At 39.9% G+C, this 12,534-nt stretch overlaps 1 protein-coding gene across 1 annotated transcript in view; it reads right to left on the bottom strand.

The window, feature by feature from the left end:
- Positions 1-3,622: 3,622 nt before the first annotated feature.
- The window catches only part of PEX7 (peroxisomal biogenesis factor 7), a 1,759,991-nt gene continuing 1,751,079 nt past the window's right edge, over positions 3,623-12,534 (bottom strand). Inside the window, exon 10 of the mRNA XM_044076438.1 lies at positions 3,623-5,153. Within this exon, the coding sequence (XP_043932373.1) occupies positions 5,085-5,153 (69 nt within the window). The 3' untranslated portion in view covers positions 3,623-5,084. The remainder of the gene's footprint in view (positions 5,154-12,534) is intronic.

Raw genomic sequence — 12,534 nt, 5'->3', positions numbered from 1 at the left:
TTTTGAAAACGTAGTCTCTTTTCTCCGTGGTATAAGATACACTGACTACACCAAGAGTCACAGAAACACAGCAATCCTAACACAGGGCAGCAATGGAAATTAAACAGCAAAAATCTGCAGCAGTTAAATTTTATGCCCACAAAATTAAAGTGCAGCTATTAGGACTATTAAACAGGGAAAGAGAAGAAATGTTCTTTTGTTGTTGTTGTTTTTATCAACCTCAGAAAACGTCCTCTGAAAAATGGCAGAAAAAGGGCCCCAAAGATACACGAAGGCAAACATGCCAGCAAACACTACAAAGTTAGAAAAACCTAACCTTAAAAGTACAAATGGTACCAAGGAAAAAATACTACACAGGAGAGGAAGCACTAGCAGAAGAAAATGCTGCCAAAAAATCTGTCTTTAGAAATCATGTCTGATAGCTGGAAGTGGCAAATGAGATCTGAGGAGATTCATAGAGGAAAGTGCATAATGACAGAAGAAGCGGAGCTTTAGAGCTGGAAAGTCTAAGTTGCTGGCTTCAGATCTGATCAGATAACCACATGTTGAGGCAGACGGAAAAGACAACATTAGATCCCAACTGATCTCCTATCAATTGTAAATAAAACAAAATGTTAGTATGTGAACATATCTTTGAAGTATGGTGACAGTCTGAAATTATACCATTTCACAAGCGGGGGGTGGGGTGGCACACATCAAATCAAAATAATATGACCCATCATCCTGATCAGTGACCAAGAAGCAAATCATAATGCAGCTTATCAAAAATAACAATAGGACATACTACTCTTAGAAATGGGAAAGTATGGCTTTGTTAAGATGATATTTCACTTTCTGAATCTTGTGGGATTCTTTAAAAAAGTAACAGCAGCTTGATGAAGGGCTGACGATGTTTACTTCTCATCTTGATCTTCCTAAGGCTTTTGATGCTATTCCACAAAAGGGAATAACCAAGAAATTAAAATCATTAAAAGAAAAAATGGTTAAAACAATGGTCAAGCAACATGGTGTAAAAAAATCAGTTTGTGGGGGGGGGTTACCTGTCTACCCCAACAGTGGTTACATGTGGTATTCCACAGGTCTCTATCCAGAAGCCACTTTTCTGTGAACTATTCTTCTCAGGTATAAAAATGTGGAATGTGTTGTAGATAACTAAATATATAGATGAATGCAAACTGGGCAATATAATTTTCAGTAAAGGATAATGAAATTCTCCAAGATGGCTTAAAAATGCATACCTGGTGCAGTACTAATTACTTCGCATTTAATGTTAGTAAATATTGCATCACTGGACTTGGCTAAAAGGACAGAGATTTTAATTACAAAAATAAATGGTAAAATCATAAAATAGATGTCATCATTTAAAAGATGTATGAAAATACCAGACATCTTAAACTTTGACCGATATGTAACCAGCAAAGTCAAGAAAATGCAAATTATATAACTATAACATATGTAATTGTAAATGGCATGTCTAGTCAATCAGGAAAAATCACAGTATTGCTTTACATGTCACTAATATGACCCATGACTAAACACAATACTACCTTATGTAGTTTTTAGCAATGCCATATGAACAACCTTGATAAGATGCATATAACAATTATAAGGTTTAAAATTTTAAACTATTCAGAAAGGCATCAAAAACTCTAATTATGTTCTGTTTCTTATAAGTTATTAAGAGCTGACCTCTGCCTGGTCTATAATGCAATGGGGGAGCTGATTCTGTTTGAAAGTCTAAGCATGGAAAATACCACTAGAGAGGCTAGCACCACACTGGAAAACTCAATTATAAAAATAAACATTAATAATAAAAAAGTAACAGCTACATTACACAATTCCATTCAAGATTATGAAATACACTTGCTCACTTGCTTTTACAATCAGAGGTTTGTCATTAGCTTCCTTAAAAAAACAAAACTTGATCCCTGGGACTCATTAACCCCTACACTAAGTGTACACTGTTCTGAGAAACAGACAACACAGGCATAACTCACACCTTCTTCCTCCTAATTTTAGTTTTCCTACTGATATTCTTGCAGCTTTAAATACTGACAGGAATTCATAAAAGTTACCACAAAGTGGAGACTGCATGTACACATAGCTTAATCTTTCTGAATGACTATTAAGCACAAAAAAGTGTGATAAGGGAGGCTGGCATAATGGTCAAGATATTTGCCTTGCAGTCACAAAGTATGGGGTTTGATTCTCACATGGGTTAATTCACTACGGTTCAAATAGTGCACAATGGCAGTTAGCCTAGTACAAATCTATGAAGAATTTTCTTGAATACATATCGTGTACACTTAATGTAGGCTTTATTGAATCTAGCCCAATGTCTATGTGACAAGTAGAAAATAATCAAAGCAGGGTTACAGCAAATTAAGCTTTTTGGAAGCCAGCAGGTTATAAGCTTGACAATCAGACCTATGAACTTACTTGTTCCCAAGCCTAACCATTCCCAAAGCTGTGTTTTTTCACCCTCTTTGTTTGAGAATGGCAGCGTTTGCAAGGACCAGACATTTCTGTGCAGCACTCCAAGATCTCAGCCAATGTCCTTGTATTTCTTTTTCTTTTTCTGAAATAGCCACCATCACACTGTTGCACAGATGGGGTTTTCTTAATCATGGCATTTCTTCTCTCAGACAGAAGCATATGATGACTCCTGAAAGTGTGATGTGTGACTATCCACAGGCACTGTTACAAATGGCCTATTATGTCTTTCCTCCAGCCACAAGAACACAAGGTTGTAACACACATCCCCTACTGGTTAGCTAAGCACCACAAGGATGCTGATTATCCCACCAGTTAAGTACACTTATCTGCAGGAAGCTCACCATCATCATCATCATCATCCCAACATAAGCAAATAGCACAAGTGTTTAGAGGCATCAGTTAACTAGAAACTTTCTCACTGAATTTGTTTAATCTGAGTTTAAAAGGTTCCACAGTGGGAGACACTTCCTCTGTTTCACAGTTCTTTCACTGTAGTAGTTTAATGCAACACTACTACATTTATATTGTCTCAAGCAGAAACTCATCTCTAATGGCTTTGTACATAAGAATAGCTCCCCCTTAACCTTCTGTAAACTATAGGATATAATTTTAATGGCCATAACCTCTGCTGGTATGTAAAATTGTTGAGACATAAACCTTTTTGTTTAGTTTTCTTTGCATCTTTTCTAACAAATTTATTCTTTACTGTTAGGGACAATACTAAGTAATCATATTCTAACTGTGATCTAATGATACCTATAAAAATTATGCTACTAACGTCTTTCCTGATGGGCTTTATACAGCTACTAATGCAGTATAAAATGTTTAGGCCTCACTAGTATAAATCATTTATATAGGTACCAAATGTTACATTTTCATTAAAAATTGAAACACTTTAAATTTTGGGTCCTGCCTTTCTGGCTGTCCCTCTGAAGACTAACTGGTCATTCCATACCCAGACTGCCTGTTTTGCTACTAGAACAACTTGCTATTTCACCAACTAAAATGAAGAGCCACACAACATATAGTCATAAAATAATTTGGTATACTAATACCTTTTGGTTTGCAAATGTTAAAATGTTTCTCAACAGAAATTAGTATAAAAGCAATAATGTCTGTAACTATATGGTAGCCATCTGTATTTATTTTCACTTATTTATCATACATATTCTGAAATGTATCATACAAAAATGTAAGTGCTCTGATCTAACAAGCAAGCAAATATTTATTCTGGTGGGTCTTATAGGACACCTTTGATTATATGCAAATGTTAAGATGCTGCATCAATGCGTACATCAGGTAAGGCACAAAATCCACAAATGCAAACTTCGGTACTTTGGTGTGCCTGCTGAAAATGACAGTGTGTGATCACAGTACATCTCAAAAGACACATCCAGCACAGAAATTCCTAACATTGCATCTTCATCCAAAAAAAAAAATATTATGACAATGCACAGTATTCTGTACAACTGGCAGCTGGAGCAGTGAATTACAGCTGTCAAGTACAGCTTCTGTGGTACAGGGTTTGACTCCGTCAGATTTCATTTGCCTACTGTGTGAATTTGAGCAAGTCACTTAACCAGACATTACTCTCTGACTGCGCTGTGTCCAGTGGCCCTACCTGATTAACAAATGGGTATTATTATTATTATTCATTGGCTGTGTAGCTGTGTAGCACATTCATTGACTTGCACAGTCATTACAATGGTGGAAGACCCTCTATATTAATAGTAACAGCTACAGTTCAAGACTAAGAAGACAAGCAATATGAAACATATTTCAGGTTGTCATAATGTATGACCTAAAATAAGTGTATGCAAACTATCATTTAATTCCTTGTTTATTTGCAACATATCCTATTTCAAAAATCTAGTCATACTTTAGGTTATAAGAAAAGAGGCAGATTGCACTGAATGTGTTATTAATCAGTCTCTCCTTTTTAGAAGTAACCTGAAACTACAGTAAGAATTAAAAGAAATGTTTATCCATCCATCACCACTTTTTCCAATTTTTGCACATGAAATCGGGAAGCCACTTTAGCAGTGACAGTCATCTAGAGTCAAGGTTTACACCGCCAGGTGGCTAGCTGTGCCGCTGTAGTTCTTCCACACCACACACTTGCATGCACACTCACTCCTATGGCCAATTTTGAGTGTCCAGTTCTCCTACTGTATGTCTTTGAACATGGGAAGAAACCAAAGCACCTGAAGGAAACCCCCACAAAAACAGTGAGAACATGAGGACTCCACACAGAAGGCAGCCCAGACGAGAAATGAACCACGGAACCTCTTGCTGTAGGCCAATATGTTACTAAGAATTAGCAGTAAAACCTTCAGGTTTATCAGCAAGAAAGCAAGTACTGAAATATTAGCAGAAACATAAAATATCATTCCTTTTCACTTGTTGCCCAAATTCTACTGTATTATAACACAATCAAAATACAGGCTACAGAGTACATAAAATGTGCATTATCAATGAGGCTAAAGTTCACATTTTGTTTCAACTGTATATAAAAAAAGAGCAGAATGCTTGACTTCAAGACAAAGGTTTTGTAATCTGTATGTGATTTTTTTCTTTCCAGATGAAATCTATTGAACTGATGCAAAGCAAGATGGTGTATACATCTTCACTGTCTCATCCCAGGCACAGTCTGCAACCTGCAACAACAACAAAGAAAGGTATTAGTGACCCATATAACCATTAAGCAAAAGTTCTGAGAAAAACAGTGAGGAAAGTGAAATGACAATTAAAAAAATTAAATTTTTGTGTTTTATTTTGATTCATATTATTAGGTCCTATGATATGTTTTGTGTAGCACTTTAGCTCAGTTTGCTTGCTTGCCTTAGACTGGCAAATTCAAACCTTAAATCAGAAGCAGCTCTAGCATGCACTGATAATGAAACCTACAAGGAATTTATCCTAATTTACGAAAACTATGCATTCATTATTTTTCATTTTTTCTTACATAGCCTTTACCATTCAGAGAATACACATGGGTTTGTTGCAAAAGGCATTGGGTCTCATTGTGAGATAGTTTTTTTTAAACTTGTCAGCAATACAGACTCTTCAAATATGCATCACTACCAAAATGTGCCTCATGCTGGATAGCATTACTTACTGACAGCACCTAAGTGCTCCAGTACCCTTTCCTCAAAGGGTCAAAGTGCATTCGAAAACAAACAAACACTTAAAAACAAACCACCAAAATGTGATAAAGGGAAAGCCAAATATGCAATAAGGTCAAATCTGTGGTACCAATGGATAAAGACTGAATAAAATGTGAATAAAATAGCTGCAGGCAAACAAAGAAGATGGAAACTATTTTCAAATGAATAGACCAAAATGAGCCAACAAATTCAGAAATTACAGTAAGTTGATAACATTTAGATATTTTTTGAGATAAAGTCTCCCTCATTCATGTTCCCCTGTCACAGAGTCAAGGTGTCTACCTGTGTACCCAAGAGCTCAAGTTCAAAAACAAGCTTTGGCTGCCATACAGTTAAACAAGGAGAAAAAGAACAAATGGTCGATGGTCTCTGGTGCATCTGGAACAGGACAAAGGAATTCCTGTCAAGTACCTAACTTATGGTGCAGACCACAGATACAGATCCTGCTTAGGACATTATGGCAGATATTTTAGAAAACATGCTTTTACATGATCTTGTAACAGTTTTGGCTGTAGTAACCAGAAAAGTCGGTGTACAGTGTTTGAAATAACCGACACCTTGGATAAAACCTCAAGTCTTTGTTAAGTTGCTAAAGCCTAGGCTCCATGCATAAAAAAAGGAGACTGAAAAAAACACAAACTCTTGAAATTAAAAAATACAAGCAGCTAATATAGCAAATAAATAATTTTGAAAAAATGCTAGCAATTTAAAACAGATTCTTGCCATGAACTCAGGTCGTTTTTTTTTCTGAAAAAAAAAGATATTATTTTTGGGAACCTTGAGAATATTTATTTTTTTCTGCGTATTTCCATATCAGCGATGATAGCTGATTCCACGGGGAAAAAAAAACTAGATAGGCAAGGACAGCCTACTTGAGTTTTCCAAAAAGGTCCTAAGAATAACTAGTAGTGCAAAACCTGATGATCTATGTAGACTCATGGAGGATTCCAGAAGGTTAAGACTAAGATTTTAAAACCAGACCTACCTACTACAGACAGACAGACAGATAGACTGTGTTTACCCTAGAACATAAAGTGTGAAATGACTGAATACTGCATGCACTGCAACTGAGCTAGGTCAGTCCTTAAAAGTAACAGGTAAAGTGTAATTTTCTAGTCAAGAGGAGATGACACTAGTACCTGAATCACCTTAACAGGGTCTGAAGATGGTATAATATGCATCATCTGGTAACATTCTTAAGATGAGAATAAAATATTCTGCAGCAGCCAAAACCTGGTCCTTAAGGATGAGCATGATGTCAAGAATCACACCTGGATCTCACATGAGATACAAATTCCAGTCTATTCTTCTCATATAAAAGAAAGGGTGATGGCAAGCAATTTGAGGAGTCATCTCTGCTGGGGTGAGTTTCATTCAACTGATATTCATATAATAGAGGACTGAATCTGAACAGTCATCAAAAATAATACAATTCATAGGTTCATAAGTAGGTACTAGGCTATCTGCCCGAAGGCATAGCCTAGCCAGAATGTGTTGGCTTTTGCCAGCCCCTTAGATTAGTTCCCTGTGCCTCTGTCCAGCAGAGCCATTGAAGTGATCCCTGGGGTAAACTTTCTGTTTCCCATCCACTCATCAAGGTTTCTCTTGAAGAGGGTTAGCGAGGAGCTCTGCCTAATGTAGACTGGAATCTTGTTTCAGAGCATGGGAAGTCTCTGGGACAGGAATCTATCCCTCCAGCAAGTCCTATTTATTGTTGTGGTGAGGTTTAGATCCCTGGAGCGTGTGGCTCGAAGGGATATGGTTTTCTTTAGATGGAGCATGTCCATCAATTCTGGGTTGGACATGACCTTCTATGTCAGGCAGAGATCACCTCTGAGTAGGCGGTATGCAACTGAGTACAGCTGGAGTTTCTTCAGTCGAGCTGCATAGGGCATCTGCTTGAGGCCAGTGATCCTCTTGGTGAGGTACGTCTGTGGTCTTTCCAGTTGTTGCATGTGTCCTGTAAGGTACATACCAAATGGGGCATTGTACTTTATGATGGGTCTGATGAGTGATGCGTAGAGGGGCCCAATGACCTCTTTTGATCTGGATGCAAACCCTTTTGTGATTAGGTGGGCCACATAGAAGGATTTTCTAACCACTTTGGCAATGTGATTATCAAAGGAGAGGTTACTATCTACTTGGTTCCCCAGATCCCTTATTACGTCTTCCGTATTTAGGGGGCTACTACCTATGTGGTAGTTTGTGGGTACTTTGTTTTTTCCAAAGGGGATGACTATGCACTTTTTGGCATTTAGCTTGAGGCCATGGTTTTGACACCAAGGTATCTGTCTCAGTGAGACCCTTTTGGAGGATGTCTGTGTCAACTAGAGAGTCAATTATAGACCCTAGTTTGCAGTTGTCTGTGAACTTGGTCAGCCATAGTCCTCCTGTGCTTGCCTGTACCTCTAAGAAGTATATGCCGAACAGGAGGGGTCCTAGGACTGAGCACTGGGGAACGCCACTTGTAACCGGTTTAGAGTCAGACCTAGCTCCCGCAACTCTTACCATGTGGGCTCTGTTTGTGAGCCAGTTGGCAACCCATCTCATGACATAGGGGTTTATGTTCAGACTGGTGTGCTTGTCTATAATACCTGAGTGGGGAATGGTGTCGAAGGCCTTTGCGAGGTCTAGGTAGGCTGTGTGGACCATCTTTCCCTCGTCTATAGTCTTGGCAACTGTCTCAAACAAGTCCACCAGGTTTAGGAGGCATGATCTGCCCTTAACAAAGCTGAACTGGGTAGGGTTCAGTGTTTGGAGGTTTCCAATGTCTCTGTTAATGAAAGCCATGATGATGCGCTCCATAGCTTTGCAGACCAAGCTAGTCAGGCTTATAGGGCGATAGTTCCCGGGGTCCGTTGTGGCTTCACCTTTGTGGAGAGGAATAACCATTGCTGTGTGCTACTCTGTGCTCATGTAGCCTGTAGAGAGGCTGAGTTTAAACAGTGTGTTTAGGTGAGGGGTTAGTTCATCTTTGAGCTTGTGTAGGATGCAGCCTGGGACACCGTCCAGTCCCACTGATGTGTGTTTGGCTTTGGAGAGGGCTGTTTTAACCTGAGTATCTGTGATTTCAGGGGCACTACATTCTTCTGGTATAGTTATGGGCCCTTTTGGGGGTGACAGGGGTGGGGTGAAGTTTGCACTGAACCTGTCTGCCAGGATGTTGGCTATATCGGTTGGTTCAGTGTATTTTCTGCCATTCTGCACTAACTCTGAGCAGATCTGAGAATTGCCACTTAGATTTTTGACATAGCTAAATAATGCCTTGTGGTTATCTTTGGAGTCCATGCCTATGTTTCTTTCAAAGCTAGCCTTGGACGATTTTATGAGGGAATGTAGTTTCTTGCTGATACTGATCAGGGATGTCTTCCCTTCTTGGGATTTTACTCTTTTTCTGTGCTAGTTTCCTCCTTCTATTGTATAGCTTGTTTATGGCAGGGGTCGACCAGACTGGTTTCCTTTTCTTGGAGGAGTGAGTCTTGGTTTTGTTTGGGATAGCACGATCCATGCTTTGTTGTAGGTGCCCATAGAGTGCATTAGTAAAGGATTTTGCAGCTTGGACAGCGTTATCCTTTAGCATGGGAGATTTGAAACTTACCACCTCGGTCTTAAGTAACGTGAAGTTTGTTTTTGAAAAGTTTTTCACTGTGGTTTCTTTGACCGGGGGTGAGGGCAAAATGTGGATATCCAGAGTGATTAGTTTATGGTCAGATCTAACCAGCGAGGGGTTGACTTCCAGTGTGGAACACCGGTCGCCCATGTTGGTGATGACCAGGTCCAATATGTTGTCACCTCTGGTGGGGGTGTTGACCAGTTGATCCAGGACATTTGAGTTTATAAATTCTAGGAAATGTTGGACAAGGGAGTTTGTACTTGAGTAGTTCTCCCAGTTAATGCCTGGGTAAATGAAATCACCCAATAATGGGGTGTTTGGTAGGACCTTTATATTTCCCAGTGTTTCCAGGAATGCGGAATGGGGGTCCTGGGACATGGTGGGTGATCTGTAGCAAGCTGTAATTTGAAAAGTAGTTTTGCCCGTTGTTAGCTGCACGTGGATGATCTCTGAAGCATCGTGCTGTGCAACTAACCTGGAGGTGTGGCTATCCTTGATGAATATGGATACTCCCCCGCATTTTGTATTTCGGTCCGGGTTTTGTGGCCGAAATGTATGGTATGAGTTGTAGCCTGGTAGTGCTGGGGTGCTCTCTGGAGCCTTAAACCAGGTTTCTGTTACTGCACATATATTGATTTTCTCCATACTGAAGGAGTACCTCGAGTGTGTGCATTTTGAGGTTTACACTTTTGGCATTGAGTAGCATTACCCTCAGTTTTTTGTTACTTGTGCTATTTACAGAGGTGGGTTTGTCTTTTGACCCTTGCCTAAAAAAGGCACTATGGGGGTGGCAAGAGCCTTGGCCAGTATTCGAAAGCCTACGGAGGACAAGTGCAAGCAGTCTCTAGCGAAGCAGCGTGGCTTGTCGAGCATGTCATCCCAGGCTGACAGACACTGGAGCCTCTTTGAATGACACCAGAAGCTTAGCCAATTGTTGAAATTGATAATTTTTTCTCTATACTGTGGTATTATTCTTGGTGAGGGCAGGATGCTACTCAGGGTCAGGGTCATACCAGCCTGGGCTACGTGATCAGAGAGCTAGTCCAGGGAGGTACGGCTCAGGTCATTCACACCAACTTGGACAATTACAGAGTTATATTTATACTTGTTCTAGAGTGACCTGAGTGCTTGTGCTATGTGGCGGATTCTGGCACCTGACAGGCAGCAAACAGTAACCTTCTCCTTGTTCAGCCTAGTGAGTAGGACATCAGTGTGCCTGACTATACAGTCACCCATTACTAGTGTGTTGGGTATGTTATTTTGCCTTAAGGGCTGTGATTGTGTAGCACACTGGTTTTGTGAAGTATGTGTTTCATGGTTTGCGTTGGGGGGTGGAGGTTGCTTGGATGTCTGCTTTGGAAGCCTCTGTTGCTTTTGCAGATTTTTATTTAGAGCCTCCGAATATGTTTTTGTGTATTTATGTGCGTTTTTTGCCGGTGCTGGTTTCATAGGTCTATGTGAGACTGGTGGTGTGATGCAAGTAATTCCCTTCTCCTCTTGACTGCCTGGTCCAGTATTGGGTTGAGAGAGCTTAGCCTCCAGTTTGGGTGTATAATTGCATCTCTCGCATGTATTACTGTTTGTTGGAAGGAGGAGAGGGTTGTCTGTGTACAATTGTAACATTGCCTCAAAATGCCCAGATTCACCAGTTGGACCGGAGAGTACACCTGAAACTGCCCTTTGGACATGCCTAGATAGGTACAGTGAACTCTTTTACTGATTGGCTGGTAAGGTCAAATAGAGAGCCTTGTACTTGTCCACAGTATAGGGGGAGGGTCTAGTGCTAAGGTTTATTAGTGCTTGCTATGAGTTTTGAGCAAGTGCCGGGATGCGAAATGAATGGTTTGAGTGCTTAAGTTGAAAGTTTGACTAGTTCCAAGGGACAAATTGAAGAGTAGACTTTGTGGAGCCGGGAATAGTTATACCCTAGCTAACCGGCGCTGCCCGACACACAAAACCGCGCAAATGCAGGTTTTATAGCAGGGAAATGAAAGAGATAGAAATTAGCCCAAAATGGCCAATAAACTACTAATTTCTGGGCTGAAACTACTCCTCCAGGGACAGATAGGCTGCTCAAAGCTCCCTCTCTCACAGTGAACAGAGAAATTTCCTTCTATCCAAGTAAGGTATGGGCAAACACAGAAACTTGTAACACAGCCCTGAATTCAGCACTAACCTGAAAACTGGACTATACTAGCTTAGAAAGGTGGGAAAACAAGTATATTTTTTTGTTTTTTTCAGAAAATAAAGCAGATACAATAAAAAAACGTTGGCTATCACACGAGTGTGTAGCCTTCAACAGTTAAACAGGTAATTTAAACACAAAAACGACTTTGTTAAAGTGCAGGCAGTAAAATAAGTACAATATGTAGCTGAAACAAGCTTTGTAAATTACAGAAACTCTCGAAAATCAGCGTTTTAGGCGGAATTAGCTAAAGGCAGCAAGAAAATGCAGAAAAATTATACTTAATCACTCTAAAGTTTCTCTTTTGTCTCTCTGCTGCTGTAGAACTCTGCAGGGCACCGGGCAGGAGCTTGCTGAGCTGTATACTAGCACAAAAACCTTGCAAATGCGGGTTTTATAGCAGGGAAATGAAAGAGATAAGACATTAGCCCAAAATGGCCAATAAACTACTAATTTCTGGGCTGAAACCACTCCTCCAAGGAGAGATAGGCTGCTCAAAGCTCCCTCTCTCACTGTGAACAGAGGATTAGGAATGCACTTCTGGGAAGAAGACAGGTAAAGATGAATGTCAACATTGCAGCATGGATAACACACACTTCGACCTTGAATGCCCTCTCTCATTGCCATCATGTACACTGGGAAAAGTGACAGAGTTAGGAATGAGCTCTGAGACACCCTGCAAGACTGGCTTGCTACCAGAAGAGTCTACACTGAAAGTTACCTGCTGCAAATGGCAAACCAGTCAAGTACGGTGTAAGTAGTGAAACATTAGAAGGCTCTGCCAAATTCTTCATGTTCACACTACCTACAAATGGAAAAAAATACAAGTTTTCACTCAATACCCTGTGTCCAGATTCTCCCAATTACTTCAATCTTGAAACACATTTTCAATTAACTGCTTATTTGGAAGCCAACCGCATTAAACTTTGTAAGACTTTTCTGTGTACAGGCAATTCAGAGCCAATGTCCAAGTTCAAAAGAATAATTTCTTTAGTTACAACCATTTGTTCCCCCAACTCTTTTATCAAGCTGCTCTGTAAAGAATTTTTAATATCTGCTAGCTTTCTACATTC

Source organism: Protopterus annectens, chromosome 1.part1, assembly GCF_019279795.1.
Source record: "Protopterus annectens isolate FY-2018-M chromosome 1.part1, PAN1.0, whole genome shotgun sequence".
NCBI classification, from domain to species: Eukaryota; Metazoa; Chordata; order Ceratodontiformes; family Protopteridae; genus Protopterus; species Protopterus annectens.
This window is presented reverse-complemented; position numbering and strand designations above follow the sequence as displayed.